Source organism: Chaetodon auriga, chromosome 3, assembly GCF_051107435.1.
Source record: "Chaetodon auriga isolate fChaAug3 chromosome 3, fChaAug3.hap1, whole genome shotgun sequence".
NCBI lineage: Eukaryota > Metazoa > Chordata > Actinopteri > Chaetodontiformes > Chaetodontidae > Chaetodon > Chaetodon auriga.
In genome coordinates this window covers 11601154-11624294 of record NC_135076.1, presented here as the reverse complement: position 1 = coordinate 11624294, position 23141 = coordinate 11601154, and the positions used below count along the sequence as shown (strand labels likewise).

The following is a 23141-nucleotide window of genomic DNA, read 5'->3' as shown; positions in this document are numbered from 1 at the left end:
GTGGAGAAGAGTGGAGTAGTAGTAGCAGAAAACTGAAATACTCAAATATTCAAGCACCACAAAATTGCACTTAAGCACAATGCTTGACTAAATGTACTCAGTTACTTATTATCGCTGATCAGTTCACAGCTCTGCCTCAGCAGCCTCAGCAGAGTGTGGGATGAGAGAGAGGATGTCACTGACCGACAGTAACCTCAGAGCAGGGTGCGTCAGCACTAAACACATCCTGCAACATTTCAGGGTTTGCGCATGGGTAGACTGGATCAGCTGGCCTCTGGTTGTCATGTGATGCTGTGGTGTGTTGCCTCTGCATTTTCGTCTCTCACAGCAATTGGCTGAGCCTGATCTTTCCATTGAGCAGCGATGGTACACATTTTCTGAAGTCATTTGAACACCTACACACGTGAGATATTTATAGACTGAGCTTCAAAAATAGGTCACATGAAAATAAGATAATCACCAAATAATGAGACCCGTTTTTGTTCAGTTGATGCCACATGCATATACAGACCCTTTTATTTATTTTGAAGTGCATCTAAGGTGCAAGTGCGTGTATTTTTCTCTGATATCTGAATGGAACTATTTTATTATATGTGTAAACAGGCAGTGGTTAAAAACTATATGATCATTTTCTTTTGAGTGTAATTGTAAAAAGTCAGCTTTCACTTTTAAGGGCCACCAAATGTAAAAATAAACAACCAAAATGGCTGTTTATTGACATTATTACTTTTTTTTTTAAGAGTAGGATGTGTGTGCTTTCTGCTTCACTTACTTGCATTACTTGACCTATTGAACCATGCAGGCGGGACTTTTCAGAAAGCTTGGGGAAACCTGTGATCTAATTCACGAGTGAGACTGGGTTTTTTTTTAACATTTCATGCTGGTTGAATATTTGATAATTTTTTTTTTGTGCATATCAATGGAAACTTGCTATCCTTTGCAGTTACCCACAGTTTAAAGTGTTAAAATGAAATGTCTTCATCACTGTGAACCCCCACTGACACTTCCCTCTAAGAAGCAGGCATGTTTACAAAGTGTCCTGACCTGTTTTTCACACCTTTATTTTCATAACTGTACCAAAAGCACAGTGTTTGCCAACAGCAAACCTATTCATGCTGTGGGCAGTTCTTTAAGTTCTGTTTCTCATCCTTCAGTTATGTCCTCTCTAGAGCCACTTTCTTTGTTTTAGTACCCTGTATATCAGGTCACAGCTCAAGAGAACGAGAAGTACAGGATTGGCATGTCAAGCTGTGTAGTTGGGCTGACAGCTTGGATTTTTACTGTGATGTTAAAATTAGGTTTGCAGACAATGTGCCGTGTAATGTTGTCACAGTGGTAACTTTGAAGAAATCAGGAGAAGCTTTTTGTTCGCTCAGTGACCGACTGGTATATTCAGTACTGCTGTCAGCAGTGTTTGTGTTTTGATTAGAAGCTTCAGCATCCATTGTATGATACTGTTTTGCAGTGGTGGAGTAAGAACTCAGATCCTTTACTGAAGTTAGAGTAACAGCAAAGTACTCCATAACAAGTAAAAGTCCTGCATTGATAACACGAGTATCAAAAGGACACAGTGGTCCCCGTGAATCAGTAGATTATCATTAGCTTTACAGTTGGTTGATGTGGAGATAATTTTTAATGATTTCATGTAAGCCAAACCCTCAAATTCTTCAGTTTAGTGTGATTAAGACAAGGAGAAACAGCAAGTCTGCAGCCTCAAGCTGTTGCTGAGGAATTGACAGATGCGGCTTACCAAATAGTTGCTGATTAATTTTCTTTCCAATCGACTAGTTGATCAGTGTGAGCTCATCATATGTGTTGTGGATATTTGAAGTATTACTTTCTTAAGTATAGTAAGTAATAGTAAGTAATAGTGGAGTGAAAAGTACAGTCTTTCACATTTGAACTGTTGAGGAGTAGGGTTAGAAGTTGAAGTGGCATTAAGTGGAAATACTATTATTACTATGTTAGTATTACAAGTACTTCAAATTTGGATTCAAGTACAGTACTTGAGTAAATGTACTTATTTTTACTTTTCCAGCTTCTCCAGTCTGAGGATTTGCTACTTTTGTCTCTTTGGTATCAATGTAAACTGACTGTCATTTGGGTTTTGGACTGTTGGTCAGATAACACTTAACACATGCTCTGACCAAGATGGACATTTTTCACTCTTTTGACAATTCATTGACAAAACAATTAGGCAGTAACAGAAAATAATCTGCAGATGATTCGATAGAGTAAATAATCGTTATTTGTAGCCTTATTGGGTTTACACTGGCTTAAAATTAAGATGAGGATGAGAAGAAGAAAGATAGATGCAGTATTTGTAGCGATGTAGGTCACAGGATGTGGCTGTCTTTGCAGTGTGTATAAGAATGATTTCGGTCAGTGGAAAGTCATAGAGTCAAGCCAGCACAGCTGCACTTGTAATCTTGCCTCTGATGGTTTTGCATGCAGTTTGTCCGACAGTAACCCCAGCCGGCAGAGCTGCAACGTGTGTTTAGAGTGTGTGTGCAGCAGAGTATTGTGTAGGGGGATGGGTCTGAGTTTCATAGCATCATCTCTCAAGACAGTGTGTGTGTGTGTGTGTGTGTGTGTGTGTGTGTGTGTGTGTGTGTGTGTGTGTGTGTGTGTGTGTGTGTGTGTGTCTCTCCTTACAGCCACTTCCCCCACCTTATTCATTTGGCTTGCGTGGCCTTATATGGAAAATGGGCCTTGTGGTGTGAGCTGTTTTAGCCAATCAGGTTGCTTTGGGATGATGGAGGGGGGGGAGTGCGTCTGGAGGAAGCTGGCTGGCTCGTCTGGGTGGGGTTTTCAGGGGGTGGGACCAACCGAGCCGGCTAGTGTTTGAAAATGAATGATATGCTGCTCAACTCGTAGGGACAGTGGGCAGCTGTCGAATTTGTGTGTTTCGCGGCAAACTGAAGCCACAGCGTGTATAGAAAGAGAAGAAGAAAGGTGGACGATTCAAGAGAAGACCTGTAATACAGACGGGGAAAAGAATTAAGTTTCAACAATGCAACGTGAGTATCTCCATTTACAATTCTAATTCATGTAGCTGAGATGTAGTCCTCTTACCATCCAGCTTTCACTTGGCACATCAGGTCTGATAAGAAACCTCGTAGTAATTATCCTGAGAAGAGAGTCTGCTCGCATGTTACATGTTCCATGTACGAAACTACATGTTTTATCTGAAATGGTATCATTTAGTTCCTCAGGTTCTATGCCGTAGTCTGACTTCCCTATTCGTCATTTGGCTTAACCATTCCCTGACATTGATTTTACAGTTGTGATTGAATGGAGTTCATTTTTAAGCCTGATTGGAGCACAGCTGTGGTTTACAGGCATTTAATCCGTAAATTTCAAATGTATGGCTCAGTCACCTTCTCCACAACATGTGCACAGCTGCTCGCATGCAGAAGGGTGTAACCCATCCAGCAGATCTGTGTGAATTTGCCAGATGACGACTAACATTAAAGGGATGCCTTTAAATCTTTGCCCCATTTCATGAAAATGTCAACATTGGCTTACAAATATCTTGAAATTGCGTCAAAAATGTGAAGCTCGACGTGGTCGCTGTACACTGAGGATGCTGAGGATTACGCCCAATGCTGGGCACTGCTGAGAGGCAGCAGCTGGCTGAGGATGCAGATCGTTCAGAGGATGTATTGGCAGAAAAATAATTCATGTCACTTTTGTTTGAGCACGAGCTTTAGGTTCAGACAGTGGAGGTGGTTGTGCATGAGAGACAAGACCAAAGGGAGGGGTGGGGTTGTGTGTGTTCTGTGTAACAGTAGATTAACATAGCTGAAGTTTGCACACATAGTGGTATTGTGTTGGGAGAGTCCCTTGTTTGGTTTTAAGCTATCATGTGTTTGGCTGGTTGGGGTTGTGATAGACACTTCTACATTAACCAATGAATACATCTTTAAAGTATTGTCTTTCCAACTGTTGCATTTTCTCTCTCTGAATTGAACAGCTGGTGCAAGGCAGGACTCTGCTCTACTTTCATAATCCTCTCCTGATTGCATGAATGCAGTTGGAATAATGATGTCAGCTTGCGCAGTGCTCAATTCATCCCATACTTCATCCGGGGCATTATTTGTGCTGGCACATGTTGAGGAAACATGACAAAAGCACAAATGAAAAGATGCAAAGGAGCCTGTCCAAGTATTTTGATAAGCAGTTCATCATTTGAGGCATTTTTCAAGCAAAAACAACAAACAGGTGCTTGTTCCTTCTTGTCTGATGTGAATTTGTGCTGCTCAGTTTTGTGTAATTGTAAATTAAATATCTGTTGGTTTTGGACTGATGATCAAAACCAACTGATATTTAGTTTACAATTACAATTATTCAGTTGATCAGTTTTCATTTTATAGACAAAACAGTTCTAGATCGGTCGATTCTTCTATACTGAATATAATAGATAGTTCCAGCCCTACTTCTCAAGAGACCATGGCTTTGCTGTAGGTTGCCAAGAAGTTCAAATGAAGGGGAAGCCCACCAATAAAACCCATGGGAAGTTTATTGATTTATTCAAGGGGGATGCGTTTTCAATGTCATTTTCAATGTGGATGGCATTCCCCTTCACTCCCACTTCAAATCGCCTAATGCTAATGTGTGATACCTGTAAACCACAGAGTGTTTGGAAAAAGATTATGACAAATCTGAAAGTGATAGTTTACCACACCAGGCAGGGGATTTTAGATCTGGCCAAATCATTGATGACTAACTCCGTAACCCTTGATGACAAATAACTGTTGTTGTAAGGAATTTGTCACTGCCTGACAATAATAAGTAGGGGGTTGTCACACCAGAGCTAAATCAGAGGCATGCGTCTCAAGCCTTTATTTATGGTCTAAAAGTGTTGGATTCACATGATGAGAGCTCACCAGACCAAAGGTTTGAATGGAGAAATAAAAAGGGAGCAAGCAAGAAATAGCCTTTGGGCTTCTTCCAGTCTTATGTTTAAGGCTGTATTTGTCCAGACTTGGGGGGGGGGTGTCCAAATGACTGAAACTTTTCTCAGTGTCACACCCCTCACCCATCCAAGACAATGAAGACAATGACAGAGCCCCAAGAAAGAAAAAAGGAGGGGGGATTTTAAAATGTCTGCCCAAACCACACCCAAGTTCATCTGCCTGCCTCCACCCTCAACCTAATCTCTTCAGTGCTGCTGGAAAGCCACTTCCAGCTGTGTCCTTGAGGAATCTGCAGCTGCATCAGAAGGAATAGGCGAAATAAAATGCAAGATTTGCACTCATCCCAGTGTCCCAGCAGTGAGATCACCCCTGTGACGTTTGCATCCTTGGCTGTGAGACGTTCAGGCCTCTGTGGGATTCAGTCACAGTCTCGTCGGGGTCAGCTGGCTGCTTGCCACACGCCTGAAGAATGCTTCTCTTTTACAACAGTAATGACAGTTTGAGGTGATGGCTGCTGATTCCTCAGAGTCCAAAATTTCAGGACTGTGTCAATTTCATTCCCAACGTTTTACATACATTTTTTTGGAAGGTGTAGTTAGTGAGTATGTGTCAAATGTGTCTCTTAATGGAAAATATTTTCGTTCCTGCTCTCTGACCTCCCTGGCGCCTGTTTCTTTCCACTTGTCCAAACCCAATTGTCCCTGACAGTCGAGTCATGATAGGCTCCTGCCACAATAGGCAGATGAAGCCGCTGGTATGTGTTTTCAGCTCACTTAAATAAACAGGCCAGCAGCAGCTCAGACCTGTGATTTACCAAAGGGGGGCTTGAATGAGAGGGGGTGTCATGGAGGTGTGGCTCCATGGTGGCCGAGTGGTGGAGGTTTATTGTTTAGGAGGCTTTGATGTGTTTCCTGTGATGAGGTAATGGCAAAGGCAGAAAAGGATTCTCCCTCCAACTCTTTTGAAGCAGAACTGATCTCCTTTTACACACTGTGACACCATGTAGTAAATGATGCGGGGTGATTGATAGAAGGGACAAAAAAGTCAGGCTACCTGTGTCCATTTTTTCACACGTATCAAAATCTGTCAAGTAATCCATTATCCACAGCAAGACAATGTTATCTGTGACAAAACTTTCCTCTTTGCCAGCTCGGCTCCATATGCTCCTCACACCGTTGCCATACAACCAAATTTTGTCAACAGAACAGTTGTTTCATAGACAAAGACGGAGTTTGTTCAGCAGCTCATAAAGGCAGATATGAAGCCTGATTTATAGCAGGGGCTGAAATGATCACCCGCCAAATACAGAGTAAATATTGTCTTTGTGGCGGGTAAACATTTCAGGTGACCTGCCGCTGTGCCACATAGACATTTCTTGTGAAAGTTAGAAATTAATTCTTAGTTAAAAATCAGTGAGGGATTAAAGTGGCGCAGTGATGTGATGTCTTCAGTGTTTCTGCTGTCTGGTACCAGTGGCTCAGTGTTCACAGTTCTACAGCCTGCTGTGTAGATTTCAGAAGAGGCAGAACATTTTCAGAGTCTGTGGTGAACTCAGTGGTGGGCCTTTGAGGGATTGTCAGCATGCCATGCTTTATGCACATAAGTGTTCTTCCCGTCCCTTTCGTTCAGTAGAGGTCAGTCACCATATGTCATAGTTACGTACCCTCATGAAATGTCTAAATAACCGATTATGCATGGACAAGAGCCAGAAAGAGGAGTGGATGTGTAAACGTAACCCCGACAACTGCTAGAAAAACAAATGTGACCTGGTGCCAGCGACACTCCGGTGTTAGTCTTGTGAGTACTAGAGGCTGCAGGCTGTCACATGTTGGTGTTACTCTCTCGTAATTAGACCAGGGTCAGAAGGTATCTTCTCAAACCAGACTCTGAAAGTGTGTGAAAAGGTCAAACGTGAAACTCCTCGTTCAGTCCTTGAGGAGGTTTTTTTGTTTTTGTTTTTGCTTACACTGCTTTACTTTGTACTGTTTGTTAGTGATGCAGTAGCTAATCAGCCCCGTCCCTCCTCTCCTCCAGTGACTGTGTGTGAACCCACCACCATGTCTGAAGCTGTGGTGATGGAGCCTCCCAGAGCAAACGGTCTCCTGAAGTCCTCCTGTGGCGCGGGAAACAGCGCAGCCTCCCTTGATGATGACATTGTGGATACAGCAAAGTACGTCCACACAAACACTTCCAAAGCGACTTCACACCACACCTCGCTCCACTCTTGCTTGTAATCGACTGAGTCTTTCCAGGATGCCCCTTTCATACCCAATCATGATACTATCACCTGTTACCAATCAACCTGCTTACCTGTGGAATGTCCCAAACAGGTGTTTTTGGAGCATTCCACAATTTTCCCAGTCTTTAGCTGCTCCTCTCCCAACTTGCTTGAAACATGTTGCTGCATCAAATTCAGAATAAGCAGATATTTACAAAAGACAATGAGGCTGATGAGCAATGCAATCAAAGCGGTTTTATCACTTTTGTCTTGTCCTTGAAGCTTTAATTTAATGCATTAATGATCTAAACTTTGCTTTGAAACTGTTATTGTGAGAAGATCTGCAGTCGAGATGAAGGCATAATATTTACTTCCAGGTGGATAATGAGGTTAACAATGTGTTTTCCCCATGTGACTCAGTGCAGGGTCAAGTTTCTGCCTCTGGTTTTTCCCCAAGGATGCAACAGTGGCTTTGGTAATCCACTGTGTGATGAGTGACGTGTTTTTTTTCCTTCCCTTTGCTGCAGTGAGTCTTCAGAGGAGGAGTCCACAGGGGAAAGGGATGAGGAGACTGGAACACATAATGAAGTCACCTGCAGCACTGTGACTACAGAGGTCCCTGCTGCACACGCCTCAAACACACAGACAGGTGAGAGCCGCCAGGTCGAGTGTGTTTACTCTTGCTTCGCCCCTCCTCAAACTCTAACATTTGTGAGGATGGTGCAGCCGGATTGAAATTATGATGTGCAATGTACAGACACAGATGCGCTGTGTTCTGAGTTGGAGCCAGTCGCTGTTGTTGGCTCGTGGCGCTGAAGTCAGCATTTGTGAACTTTTGTCGTTGAACTTTCTTCCTGAGGAAGTGGACCAAAGAGAAGTTCACACATTCTTTGGCAGAACAATTTGGCTTTCCTTTTCCTGCTTTCAGTCTCCGCTCCACATTCCTTCCTGTCTCAATCACTGAGGGTAAAACTACACATACTCCTTATTCCATATTTGTTGATGTTATGCAAAGTCTCACTTTGACTATGAAATAAGGCTGACCTGGTTTCTTAAAATCCCAGTCCAAAGTTCATTTAAATTAACATGCACTACTTACTGCCACTTTCAGAAGTACCGTCAAATCAGTGGAGTGGTAAATCTGTTAAAGATGTTATTATATTAAGATAGGATAAGGTAAAATTTAAAATGCCCACGCCGGGGAAATTAAAAGAAAACAAGTGGCAGAATAAAGAGAATACAGGATAAAGAAGAAAAAATCAACTATGTATATGTACATTATGTACAGATGCTAAAAACGCTAATTGCCATAAAAATACCACATGGGATTTCATGGGATTACACACTAAATGTATCTTCTCATATCTCAGTTATTCTCAAACATCTCCTGACTGAATGAAATGTCACTGAATTGATTGATCATACAGGTCTGCTGCTGGTCTGCTACAGGTCTTATCTGCTCTGTGTGCTGTTCACCAGCTGTTTGTGTTTGTCATAAATCCACCATCATTGAGTTCCTCTGTCAGCAATATGACACCATCGCATACGGAAAATATCCTGCTGCATTGTTGGGTCAATGACACACTAATCAACAAGAAAATCCACTGTTTATTACAACTTAGGTTTTATTTTTGTAGCTCAAACCATCAGTTCTGTCACTATGATCATTTTGGAGTCATGAGTGTATTTGCTAAGGTCTCTAAATGCAGCAGCATCACTAAGAATAGGTTCAGTTTAGTTGCTTTGTTTAAAAGTGAAATCAAAGGTTTGTGTGCTGAAAACGGTGCTGATAATCCCTCACTGTGCAAGAAACTGTGTGCACACATTTAGCACAGCGTGTCTGTAAGAAGTTGAACCAGGAAGTCGTTCTGTAAATTGAAACAGACGTGTCAGTGGACAGTTGCGGTTGTTATTTCACTGCTTACTTATTCAGTTTGGCTGATACGGCCGTGTGTTTTACAGCCTGTATGAGGATCTCACTGCTCATGTTCTTGACATTACAGAAACCGCTGACTGTTTTTCTTTAACAAGAATTTAAGATTATTTAAGATGTTAAACAAGTTTTTTTTTAGATTTAGAATAATAATTATATTACACTTTATTGATAGAGTGCTTTTCAAGATACATTTTACAGGTCAACTTAAATAAAAGAACCTAGAAATCTAAAACAAAATACAGGTGCAAGGGGAGCACAGGACAATTTGTGTGTTACAGTTAATTTTTTTTCTTACAGTTAAAAAGCTGATGAGGTTGGTTTAAAGGTGCGGTAATGTTGACTTTACTGTTTCAAAGAAAAGTGTATCCAGTTGACCTGAAGTAACAGCATTCATCTGGACGTCGCTGAGCTTGGTACTGTTCCCAAGGTCTGTTTGCAGCTTTAATGTAGTGCCAGACGAACAAATATGATTCGACAAATACAGGGTGTCTGTTGCAACTCACACAGAGAAGAGGGGGGGTTAGAGCAGAAAGTTTAGTTCTGCTGGAGGTTTGGTGGAAAGAGCATCTGTCATTCATACTGGGAGGCAAGCCTTTGCTTATCTTTCTGAATGTCTTCTTCTCGTCTTCTAGTGAAAGCCCAGCGCCCCAACTCCCTGTCGGTGCAGGCAGCAGGAGAGCCCGGCCTGTGGACGTCACAGGGGGATGCCGAGGTAAAACTGAGGATGGGGGACTCTGGCCTGGCTGCTGAGACCCCCTTGACCGTCAACCAGATGTTCACCTCAGCTGTGGAGCGCTTTGGCGACTATACAGCTCTGAGCTGGAAGGAGGGTGAGCAGCAGAAGAGCCTGAACTACAGAGAATATTACCAGACCTGCCGCACTGCTGCCAAGAGCTTCCTCAAGGTACTTTTTCATCTTTTGAGTCATCTACTATAAATAGCAGTTGTATGTGAAAGAATCAGGCAAAATTACTAATTGAAAAAACAACTGGCAGATGAATCAATGATGAAAATGATTTTTAGTTGCAGCCCACATACACACATACCGTGATTAATACGTAGCTTTTCTAATAGCTCATATTCTACGTGGAAATGTAAGCATGTTATTTCGGATTGCCTACACTGTCAGGTTAGCTGGAACAGCTCAACAGTTCAATACTGGAAAATTTTATGATGTTGTGCAATTAGATAGATTTCACAGGGTAGTGCCATTTCGAAATATATAAATCTCACTTACTCAACGCCCTAAAAGTAAAGAGAGAAGTATCTGTGAAGTGTAATTCTCTTTTTCTAAGGAGAAAAGCACTTTAGTTTTTATCCACCCTCAGCAACATTCCTCGTTCAGCATCACAAGGCCTAAGATGCCTGTTTTGTTTGAAACAATCGACGTCTGTTGTCAGTGTTTCAAATTCTTGTGGCGGATGATGCATTCAATTTCGTGCCAAATCGGTCTAGACAACACAAGACGCAGCACGAAGGAGTCGGCCTGAAATGTCAGCGAGGCAGCTCAGCCACTGAGCACAGGCCTCAGCTGTTCGTACAGGACAGAGCACGCTACTATTTGTTGTGAAACCCAGCGCAGTTAGTCAGCACGGAGACTCAGCAGAGGTCATGTACACACACACGTGCACACACACTCACACAAAGACATGCTTACACGTCTCTCTTTATCTCTGTACATGTACATTCAAAGCGATCTGAACTTCAGGCACCTGCACACGCTGACCTATGTAACATGAACTTGTTATAGGTCCAAAGTGTGTGATGCAAAGCTCGCAGCTGATTTTAGTGCGTGGATGATAATGTAGTACGTTTTGTCTTCCTACAGCTCGGTTTGCAGCGCTACCATGGCGTCGGCATCCTGGGCTTCAACTCCACAGAGTGGTTCATCTCTGACATCGGAGCCATTTTGGCAGGGTGAATTTCATCTTCCTCTCTGCATGGATTTGTTGTTTCTGTGGCTGTGGGTAATGAGCTCAGTGCTGCTTCACTCACAGTCTGATTGCCAGCTGTGTGTTCTGCGTGTTTGTTCTGTAAGCATGTCTCTCACACCTGAGTAATGCAGTCCGTGACTTGAAATGCGAGTACACTGGAGCACAACATCGGTGTCACCCAGTTCAGCATGTAACCTCTTTGTTCAAAGACATCTTGATTGATTACAGCACCATGCTAAACATTAAAATGCAGGTTATATATGAATGCATTAGCCTTAGCATCTAATTATAGAACGATGCAGGACTTTTACTTTTAATGAAATATTAATACATCGGTTTATTGCTACTTTTATTGAAGTAGTTTTGAGTACTTCTTCCACCACTGATGAATTGTGTGCAGGTCACATGAAAGTGATCACTAACCCCTCTTCTGTGGTGATAGCATAAATGCTCATTGTGGCCGAACAGAAATCAAACTCCAAGAAATTGATTCTATCTGAGGCAACAAAGCCCCTTTTAATTAAGAACAGAACCAATTGATTGGTCACAGCCAGATTTGCCTCAACTGAGCTCCTTACATCACCAAACATGTATTACATGACGTGGGTTTTTCATGCTGTGTGCCCAATTTGAGCCACTGTTACATCAACATTTTCTATGTATTGCGCTTCTTGGAAGGCTGGTAACAAGAGTGCATTGAGGAAAATGAGTTTGGTTATACAGAAGACCAGTACACGCACATGTTCCTCTTCTGTGCCAAGCCATAAAAACTGTAAGAACTGGAAGGCACATGCTGCTACTGTTTGTGGATTCCCCACGTTCCCACGCCTACTCTACCATCTACTCGTCAAGCCGGTCCTGATGAGCCAAATCACAGGTTTAATCAAGTAAACTCAGTAGTAGAGTCACATTTGCGGGAAATCAAAACAAAAAACCTGGTGAATCAAGTTTTGGTTTACTCAGTTTCCATTAGAAGTGGATGCGAGTTATTCTGATGAAATAATGCTGCTAGGTCAGGTAGCTCCCATTGTGATGTAATTTAACGTAGTACACAACTCACCAAAGCTTTAAGTGTTTCCACCGAAAGCCTCCTGCAGATCAAGGTTAATGAAAACAGTGGAAATGAAAGTGTAAAGAGATTAAAAAAAACACACCCAGCACAGATGACAGAGCTGAGAGCATCCACAGTGGAGACAGCATGTTGTACTTGTACATGTGAAAGAGTCTGATTTGTACTGTGTCTGTTGCAGCGGGTTTGCTGTGGGCATCTACACCACCAACTCTCCTGAGGCTTGCCAGTATGTAGCAGACAACTGCAGGGCTAACATCATCGTGGTGGAGAACCACAAACAGCTGCAGAAGATCCTTCAGGTGAGGACGCATAGAAACACTGCGGACGAGCATGAAGCGAAGATGTGAATACAAATAAAGTTCACATGCCACACGTCATGGAGGAAATCTCTCCGCTGTGGATGAGTCGCACAATGTGTTTTTGCAACTTGTTACACTGATGTTGTAGCAAGGCTGCAATAATAAAATACTTAAATAAAATACACAATACACAAGCCTCCTTGTCGACTATTTGCTGCAGTTGTGTACTCATTAGATTGTATTGTGTTTGTTCACAGGTTGAAGACAAGCTGCCACACTTGAAAGCCATTATCCAGTACAAAGATGCACTAAAAGAGAAGAGACCAAATCTGTACACAGTAAGCACCCAATCTGTGTATGAGGAACATGAAAAGATCGATTTAGCCTGAGAGGCATCATCTGAGTGATTTGGTTTGTGTGCCGCAGTGGGCTGAGTTCATGGAGCTCGGACGTGACGAGCCCGACGAACCCCTCGATGCCATCATCTCCAGCCAGAAGCCCAACCAATGCTGCACGCTCATTTACACCTCAGGAACCACAGGCCAGCCCAAAGGAGTCATGCTCAGCCACGATAATGTAAGTTAGATGAGCACGGGTGTGTTTGTACCTTTGAGAATGGTGAAGTGTCACACGTTGGGCTCCTGACACTGACAGCAGAAACATGTGCCCGTCTCTTAATGGGAGAGTGGCACAGATGCAGCTGACAGCTTAAAGTACTGTGCTGCTGCTGAAGTGCCCCAAGGAATTCAAATGACTTCATCTTCATCACTGTGTGTTCAAGACGATGTGCGACGATCTTTGATCACAGACTCAACTTGCCACTCTGCCATTGTCTGAAACAATAAAAACTTCAATTTTGCCCAAAATACACTTAATAACTTTTATTAAATCCCTCCAAAGTCTTCACTACACACAGTATATTCGTGTAGACACATGAACAACTGCAAGGCAGTAATCCTAGTTTTTATTGAATTCAGTTTGCTGTTGTGTCTGCGCAGTTCTCTGTATCTTGTTTATAAAAGTGACTCCCACACATAAAACAATGAAGATACATCATATCAACTGCATTTCTGTGTCTTCCCCCTCAGCTCACATGGACCGCGCTCTCCACCAGCCGTCACGTACATCTGACAGACGCCACTCAGGCTCAGGAGGTGGTGGTCAGCTACCTGCCGCTCAGCCACATCGCCGCTCAGATGGTCGACATCTGGGTCACCATGAAGGTCGGAGGGGCGACATACTTTGCTCAGCCAGATGCACTGAAGGTGAGATACATACATTTAGTATATCTTTGATGTATTTACGAGTAACAGGGATAAAACAACGCTTAGTTGAGAACTTCAGCTAAAACAAACAGTAAGATTCAAATAAAATAATATATGTGGAATGAAGAAATAGCAAACAACACAAATAAAAAACGCTGAGTCACATCTAACAAGATGGGTCTTTAATTTCCCTCTTAAAATAAGAACCCATTTTGCCCCTCTAAGATCAATAGGGAGGGTGATTCATAGTTCAGGGTCATTAAAGCAGAAAGGATCGATTCAGGGTGTCATCATGAAGCTGTGGTCGTCCAGACCTTATCTCTGATCCTTGTACCCTCCACCAATCATGTGCATCTTCCATGACGTGACCTTTCATGGGAATTGCAAGATCTGAAGAAAATCTGTGGTGTAAAAGCACATCTGATATGCTGAACTGCTGCTCACATTTCTGAGGACTTTTTCTTCATTTCACCATCGTTATCATCACGTTGCTTAACACATATCAAGTGTGTAATGTAGTTAAGAGGAGAGGATAACCAAGAGTTTCAGTAAAAAGATAGAGGGATATCCTGAGGGTGGACCTGTGAGCGTGTTACCATGGCCTTTGCCTCACGTTGTCGTCTCTGTTTTTCCGCTCTTTTCCTCGCCACGTGAGCTGGAAGCTGCATGTGACATTTGTGCTGAGAATTGTGCCATTTTTTGTCAGGGCTCTCTGGTAATCACCTTGAAGGAGGTGCGTCCCACAGCCTTCATGGGGGTCCCACGTGTCTGGGAGAAGATGCACGAGAAGATGAAGTCTGTCGGAGCCAAGTCTTCGACTGTGCGCAGGAAGGTCGCCGCCTGGGCCAAAGATGTCGGCCTGCAGACTAATCTGACCAAGATGGCTCAGTATGTACCCGTTGTGAAATCACAGCTTTATTTAGACATGGTGAAATCAGTCCTCGTTCCTGTTTCGCTTTTACTGAAATGTGATTTTTTTTCTCCCCTCTGAAATGAGACCAGTGATTTTTTTTTTTTTTCATTTTTATATGTAGGCATCCAGAGAGACTTACAATTAGCTCATGACGTTGTGTTCCTCATTTATTATCTGTTATCTGATATCTATGCAATCCTGTGTTTATATGAGCCTGCTGAGGTCACTGCGCAACAAGACTAAGACTCTACAGCCATGCTAGCGACTCTTTGAGGCTATGCTAATGTGACCACGCAGGCATGCTTACAATGACCGTGCTAACATACTGATGCCGATGATCACCATCTTCATTCAGCATGTTAGCATGCTAACATAAACAAAAAGTACTGTGCAACTGAGGCTGCTGGCTTTGCAGGAATTGAAACCTGACACTAGTAATAAAATGATCACCAAAGTTCTCCAAACTGATCCTGTGAGGAACATGAATGTCATGCTGTCAATCAGATCATTGTTGAAATATTTCATTTAAAACCACAAATGTGAACCTCGTGGAGGTCAGGGGATGACCACAGCCAGCAGGAGTCATCCTCTGGGGACTGTGTATTTCTGTATAAGATTTCATCCAAGTTGCTAGCGTGGTTCAAACCGCTCACTTTTATTTATTTTTTTTTATGGTTTCTCCTCAGGACCGGAGCAGCTGGCCGCACACCATTCAGCTATCACATAGCCAAAAAGCTTGTGTTCAAAAAGGTGCGCAAGGCCCTGGGCCTGGACCGCTGCAACAAATGCTACACAGGCGCTGCCCCCATCACCAAAGACACCCTGGAGTTCTTCCTCAGCCTGGATATTCCCCTGTACGAGCTGTACGGCATGAGTGAGAGCACCGGCCCTCACACCATCTCCATCCCCGAAGCCTTTAAACTCACCAGGTACATTTCTGATTTTGCTTCAACCTGATTTGGTCCAAGTTTCCTTGCATTGACAAATCCGAGCCAAGTCAAAACACGTGCATGTTGGTGAATTAGAAATACGTTGTTTTGTCCTGCAGCTGTGGTAAAGAGATCCCGGGGTGCAAGACGAAGCTGCACAACCCCGACGAGGAGGGAAATGGCGAGATCTGCTTCTGGGGCCGTCACGTCTTCATGGGTTACCTCAACATGCCCGACAAGACGGAGGAGGCTGTCGATGCAGAGGGCTGGCTGCACTCAGGTGACCTGGGCAAACACGACAAGAACGGATTCCTCTTCATCACTGGAAGAATTAAAGGTACTTATTCTATATTCCTTGTAGAGCTAGATGAGACTCAGTCAGGTGCATCTATGGATCCTGGAGAGAGACTTCTCCTTTACAGCCTCCACAAACGTGAATTCATTGTCCTGTCAGAGGTTATTGAATCTTTGTAAGCCTCAGAACATTTTCTGTCAATTTAACCTGCGTGTTCCCTAACCCGTGCGTCCCTCTGTTTGATTTTAGAGCTGATCATCACAGCAGGAGGTGAAAACATCCCTCCTGTTCCCATTGAGGATGCGGTGAAAGAGGCTGTGCCGCTGATTAGTAACGCCATGCTGATCGGAGACAAGAGGAAGTTTCTGTCTATGCTGCTCACCATTAAGGTACGTGTGAAGGTACTGCAGAGAGTAGAGACACTGCAGACGACACGGAGAGACAGACAGAGTGCAGGGTATCTGATGGAGACCTGTTAGCAGCATTCTATCTGAGATGTGCTTTTTAAAACACAACCGGCCCTGAGCTTTGTAAACATGCTATCTTTATAGGTTTTTATCTAATTGAGTCCTTATATCTGACGACTGATAGCAGGAGAGAAGCTCATGACAGCTCTGTTCAGATGCTGCCATCTAGTGGGCTTTTAAGAAAACTGCAAGATGACGTAGATAGACCCAAATTCCACCTTTTACATGTATTGAATACTTAAAGCTGCATGGAAGAGAAGAAAGTTCAAATGTTTGGCAACAAAATTAAACTTCTCCAAATGTTTTTTCTCTGCAGTGTCATGTAAACGCAGACTCAGGCGAGCCAGAGGACGAGTTGACACCAGAAGCTGTGGAGTTCTGCCGGAGGCTGGGCAGCAACGCCACACGTGTCTCAGAGATCGCTGGCGGCCGAGACCGGGCCATCCACGCTGCCATTCAGGAGGGAATCAACAGAGCCAACGAGAAGGCGACCTCCAACGCTCAGCGCATTCAGAAGTGGATCATTCTGGACCGGGACTTCTCCGTGGCAGGAGGAGAGCTGGGTGAGTGGGACGGTGTGCCGATTAGGGGATCTGCAGGTAGAAGAGTGCAGGTGTAACTTCATATGCGTCAAGTCTGCACAGTGCAATTCACAGTGAAAAGGCTGATGGTTGAAATACTCCTCATGTGATGAGAGGGCATCATCTGAACCAGTGTTTTCAAACCTTTTTTTAGCTTAATACCAAGTGATCAGTTAAATCAAACAGCACTTTTTGTCATTTGAATAATTTATCGTGGCGTGATAAAAATTTTAGAGCACAAATGGTTAGTTGATAGAAACTTAATCAGCAACTATTATAATCGTGATTTTTCTCGTTTTCTGTTTTTTATGGACAAAATAATAATCCACAAGTCATCATCGGATTAAATCAATGGAATAAAAATGCCCTAAAAACTACACCTCATCACTAAAAAGGCAAAAAATATCTGAAAAACAAACCAAATTTGTTGAGCAGAACTGTTTCTTTTCTTTATTTCTGACTCTGCAGCAGGTTCAATTCAAATCTCAGATACAACCTCAAATGCAAAAACAATGGGACGCTGTGTGAAACAGATAAAACAGGATGTGCTGATCCTTTTTCATATTTACTCAACTGAAAACAGCACAAAGACCATATATTTCATGTTTTCCTCGTCAGCTTCAGTGATTTTTGTAAATATCTGCTTATTCTGATGCAGCAACACGTGTTAAATCACGTTGTGACAGGAGCAGCTTTCAGAACTTGAAAAACTGAGCTCATGCCTCAGCAACAACACCAATATGTTGCACAGAGTTTGTCTCTTTTAGAAAGTGTTTCACAGTCTGAATTCTTTACTTGGTCCACAGGCCCGACCATGAAACTGAAGCGGCCGGTGGTGGCGAAGATGTACAAGGACCAGATTGAGAACTTTTATAAGGAGCTCGCAACTCCGACGACCCCCGACAACCCGCTGCCTCCCAAATAGAGCTGCTCCTCCACCTGCAGGGAGATCCAGACTGCCTCCACCTCATTTATCCAACCTCTCCCTGCTGCCATTCTTCTTTTGTAAAAATGTTTTCATTGCCTTAAGTTTTGGTTGTTCTGTCTCAGTTTACATTTGTGGGTGTTGTACAGAAGGAAAGCAGAATATAAGAAGCCATTGTAAAAAGCTTTATGATTTCAAAGAGGAATTCAACTATTTATTTGGGTGAACAGTAATATCGGACGGATGAAGTAGCTGCAGCTGTATGTTAGAAAAGTTGTTTATTGCACTGCTTTACTTGAGATCAAGAGAATCCAAAAAAAATAAGATGTTTGCGAAGGAGTCATTTGTGTTTTTTGAACATGTTCTTACTTATTTATTTTCGGTTTTGCCAAAGTTTAGGTGGGCCAAATGAAGAAGCATTTGTAGAAAAGACTTCATGTGAAATTCAGCAATCATGTCCAGTGTTCACTGGCTGCCTTCAGCATGCACTTGGTGATTTTCCAGAGTCTTCGTCCGCCTGCTTTCAGAGAAGATGATCGTTTATTTTGTGCACATGTTCAAGAAGTCAAAGGGGTTCTGCTTAGGCCATGCTAACGCAGAGGTGTCTTGGGATCTGTCTCATAAGTAAGCATCCAAATCTTGTGTTTTATGTTGTATTGAAGCCATATCTATTGCCTTTTGTAATTGTAATGTCAACCGTTGTTCTGTGAGCCGACTCTGCAGCCTACACACCTGCCTGGTCCTGTTGACATTTTCCAGCAGTCCCTCTGCGTGTAGACCGCTGTGACTTTGTGTAATACTGTAAATATGTCTTGCCTGCATCATCATCATCTTTTATTTGTCTTTTTTTGATTTTATTTTTGTAGTTGATTTATCCAGCAGCCCAGAAATCTCATACATCTATTTTTTTTTGCACTCAAACATGGACAAAGTGTAACAGGAATGGAAAATGTATACAAGTTAGATTATATGTAGGTTTATCGCAAATATATGGACTACATTAGAGGTGTCTGTTTCTATCCTTTATGCATCACACACGGAGACGCTCGCCGCTTTGATCTGGTGACCGCGACTCTGGTCGACGTTTCACACATCTTCAAAATGAAACATTTCGAGCAAGTGAAAGAAGCTGTTGCACTCCAAAGAGCCGATCTTGTATATGAAGTAACTGTATATAAGCATAGCGTAGCTATTTGTAGCACTCACAGTTGAGAGTGAAGGTTTGGCAGCCGTGGCAGGACAGTAAAACTCAAGTTCAGGTTCAACGAGCAGGGCAATTTTGACGTGTGTGTATAAAGTTAACTAAGGAAATGATGGTGATTCAGCGCGTCAGGGTGCCTGAGATCCTCGCTGCCTTCGATTTGTACAGCATCGTGAAGCTTATAATGTCCACCCGATACATCAAATCCAAACAGTTCAGTGAGAGCTCACGAGCCCCCAGACAGAGCTGGATTCACCTGACCCCGAAGAGCTGCTGTTGTTTTGAACAATGTCAGGGCTGAAAGGTTGAAATATGCATGACGTTGCAGGAGAAAAGTCGGCCTGTGAATGTTTGTGTGTTTGATCAGTTACAGAATAAAAGTTGATTGAACTGACGTGTGGAGCCCTGACGTTCTGTCTTTACAGTGAATGTTTCCTATTTAATGTCCAAGTATCACAGATTAGTGTGAGTACTCAGGTGTTTTACTAATATTAAAAAATATACTTTAAGCACCAGAGGTGAAAGTGCTCATTATGCAGAATGAGTCCCATTTCTGAACAGTGTCAATCACTGTGTTTAATTCCTGACGCACTCCTGTGTGCCTCACTGTAACGTCACAGCTGGTAAAGATGGAGCTGAGGAGCAGTTTGTTTTTCTCCAAGAGCCAGTTTCAGCTTAATCCACAATAAAACATCTGTTGATTTTATTTTGGATCATTACCTGATGTATTAATGAACCAATCAATGTTTCAGCCTTAATTGCAATATTGATACCTTTTTTCAGGACAGTAAAGTGTAATGAAAACGAACCAGAGGCCTGGAGACAAGGATAGATAACTCAGTACGTCAAAAACTATGATAATCAACACATCTCTGCTGTCTCTCAGTATGTATCGCCCTCAGCACACCACTGTAATAGCTGTAATGTCAAATGGACGGTATTTTCAGAATAGAAGAGTTACTAATGGAGGTTAAAGCGGCCTCACGGTTCTCACACTAAATTCTCTCAGTGCAGAGCTCTGTCACACAGCACAATTTATTGATCAGCCTCTGCCAATAAACGCCCCTCGCTCTGGTGACATTTCCTCGATAGATGGTCAGCGCGTCCTGAGTGTGCCTGGCCGGCCTGCTGCTTGTCCTTTTAACCCCACAGACTGCAGCGACCATGACATGACCCTCACGTGAACCCTCCACACGCAGCCATGGCCGGGTCATCCAGCGGTCAATGATGGGACGCACGGGGACAACAGTACTTAATGACTTTATTAATAATATGATTTCAAAATAAAAAATAACATTAAAATAACATGTTTTGTCCTCATTAACAACTTGCATCATATGGCCACATGGTGGCATTGCAATGCCAAGTTTTTCTTTTCAAAAATACCAAATTGTTTTGCCACCCAGTTCATCATTTGTTCTGCCGGTCAGTCGTTTGTCGCTTGGACCACATATAAGGAACACATGTGGGACTTCACCCCCCACCCCTTTTACCCCCAGTTAAAAAAAAAGATCAAACCTTTATAAATACAGGCAACCCTGTCCCCTTGTCACAGACACATTATGACGACCACTGACACAGGAAACATCCCGTCTGCACATGCCCCCTCCCACCCCCCTCCACATATTAGCAAGGAAACATTTGCTCTATATTTTCACTTCCTCTTCCTCGTCCTCTAAAGATCCACACAGTAGATATTCTACCTTTGCTGTATTATACACTTAATATATATAATAGTCTCAGCTGAAATGCTCCACTCCCACAGACCCCGTCACGGTTGTGAAGTGGAAGGGGCCGCCGTTCTGCGTTCCCTCTTTCCGTTTTTATTTCATGGCCTTCAATGCTGCTTCACATGCAAACACATGTCTACGATCACACAGGTTTACATCTGCTTTAGTTATTTTAACCCTGTTTCTGAGAAATCATGTTTAATGTGTCATTTTGGCACAAAGGGTGGCTCGAAGTACTACAATACCCATAAGCCTCAGAGCCAAAAGGCCAATTCAAAACAATTTAAGCTGCAGGTTTTAAAATGCTTTTTCCAAGCTTCCGCCCACCGTTAGTGTGACAGGATTTTAAGATCACGTGTTTCTTGCTTCAAAGCTTCTGTATCTTTTCTGATGACTGAATGGGGAAGAGCTCCTTTCTGATCCGAGCTCACATCATTCTGCCTGTGGGAAAAACGAATGGCACCGTTACTTCCAGCACCAGGGGCGCCCAAAACAGCTCCATCCCACTTCACAACTCCATTGTTTCCTATGATGTGTTTCTTCAGGCTCAAGTTATCACAACACAATAAAATTCGGCGTTTGGATACAGACTTCTATGAATGAGTAGAAAAGAAACACTCAAATCATAACTGGACATGACACACACACACACACACACACACACACACACACACACACACACACACACAAACAAAAACATTTTAGCTCGACAGGTCAGTTCCCTGAACCAAAGTGTGGACTCGTCTTCGTCTTCGTCGCGGTCCAGTTATTCCTACTGGAAGCAGAGGGTGATATCAAAGTTCAGCTCATCCAGCAAATATTTTCCAACACCTGCTTCTTGGTGTTCAGCTGTCATCAGAATCATGACACACAAAAACATACAGGGAATATCCCCCATAACATTTTCTGCCGAAAATTGATCCAATGGGCACGTTTGTTTGTGAATAATAGTGACAAATCATGCCAAAATAAAGACAATTAAATAAGAAACAAACAAAAATGGTTGGCAAAGAAAAAAAAAAATCAATTCATATCGTATTGCATGTAAATATTGTATAAAATCCTTAAAAATACAGTTTAGGTAACTACTTAAGTACTGAAGTCATCACAGCCAAAAGTGCAGAGGTCCATAAATAAAACATTGACTGTGGGTAGACAGTGGGGCTTCTCTAAAGTCCCCACGTAACCTCCCCTCTCAACCACCGCAACAAGGGACTGAATGAGAGCCTGGTCAAAGGTCAGAGTTCATGAACTAGGACTTAAAAGTTCCCACATCGATGCACAGAGACGAGGACAGGAAGGTTGGTTTTTAAATCTCTCCTATCGCTGACAAACACACGCGCAGACGCACAAACGTCACTCACACAGTTTCAAAGTTCATTCTCAGTAATCACGGCCTGAAGTTCTGTCGACAGAGGCACACCTAGAGAAGATGAGGGTGGGACGGGGGAGGAAGTGAGGGCGGGGTGGGGGGTGGGGGGTGGAGGGGTCACTGCAGGGCACATAAGGCGGCAGGGATCCTGGTTTTTCTTGTTTACGTTTGAGACACATTTTCTGGCATTTACTAAGGACAGAGGGAGTGTGTACGAGTCGCTGAGCCAGGCAGGCAACGGAAACGGTGAGCCAAGTATTAAAGCTATAGAAGGGTCAGAATAAAAACACTGTCGGCAGGAAGCAAACAGAGGAGAAGAAGAGGGAGGCAGGGAGGGGATCGCTCATTGGAGGTTCTACCACAGTGGGCTGGTGTGTGTGTGTCTGTGTGTGTGTGTGTGTGTGTATGTGAAGCCTGGAGGGGCCACAGGAACTAACACACCAGGGGCCTGAATCAAGAAGCAAGTTCACCTCGGTCTGGCTCTGAGTTTTCTGGAAACTGGTCCCACAAAGCTGGCTCCTGGCTCCCCTAACGCACAACAAGTCACGTGTCCCGTCACATCCAGAGACATGTCATTATTAGAATTACCACGGCTGATCTCTCGGGGGAAATTCTGTCAGTGCAGCAGCGAAAAGTAATATTCAATGAGTTAAAAAGACATAAAACAATCAAGAAAAGTAAGCGATACACAGTAGACGTAACAATATTTACATATATAACATAAAAAGTGAACAAGAACAGTCAAATAATGGATCATCAAATGCTAAATGAAATAGGCTAGAGCTAACAGTGGGCATTATCACGTAGGCTTACACGCTCAACATGTTGGAGAGTGAGAAAAAAAAGATTACTGACATAAAACCTGTGTGTCTCGATGAACAATTAAAATGAATAATACTAAGAGACATAAACCCTGACAGCTAACGGTACCACTAAAGGTGTGCACATAATGATTTGAGGAAAGGAAATCTTAATTATTGCTCTTCATACAATGCCCACAGAGAGGAAAGCACTGTTTGGCTGGCAGGTGTCCACTGGAAATGAGGCTGTATATCTGGACACCTGAAACAGTTCTGGTCAGCAGT

At 43.0% G+C, this 23141-nt stretch overlaps 1 protein-coding gene across 1 annotated transcript; it reads left to right on the top strand.

The window, feature by feature from the left end:
* Positions 1-2829: 2829 nt before the first annotated feature.
* Positions 2830-19348, top strand: acsbg2 (acyl-CoA synthetase bubblegum family member 2). Its single transcript, XM_076724241.1, has 15 exons — positions 2830-3020; positions 6954-7089; positions 7665-7786; positions 9706-9977; positions 10902-10990; positions 12258-12378; positions 12636-12716; positions 12805-12954; positions 13467-13643; positions 14350-14531; positions 15243-15485; positions 15605-15822; positions 16030-16169; positions 16564-16810; positions 17635-19348. The coding sequence occupies exons 1-15, from the start codon at positions 3014-3016 to the stop codon at positions 17751-17753; spliced, it is 2304 nt and encodes a 767-aa protein (XP_076580356.1). The 5' UTR covers positions 2830-3013; the 3' UTR covers positions 17754-19348.
* The last annotated feature ends 3793 nt before the right edge of the window (positions 19349-23141 follow it).

Bases quoted from the DNA above. Each gene is read 5' to 3' on its own strand.
- acsbg2 (XM_076724241.1), top strand. The intron at 14,532-15,242 runs GTATGTACCCGT...GTTTCTCCTCAG, and splicing joins AATCTGACCAAGATGGCTCA to GACCGGAGCAGCTGGCCGCA. The intron at 15,486-15,604 runs GTACATTTCTGA...TTTGTCCTGCAG, and splicing joins GAAGCCTTTAAACTCACCAG to CTGTGGTAAAGAGATCCCGG.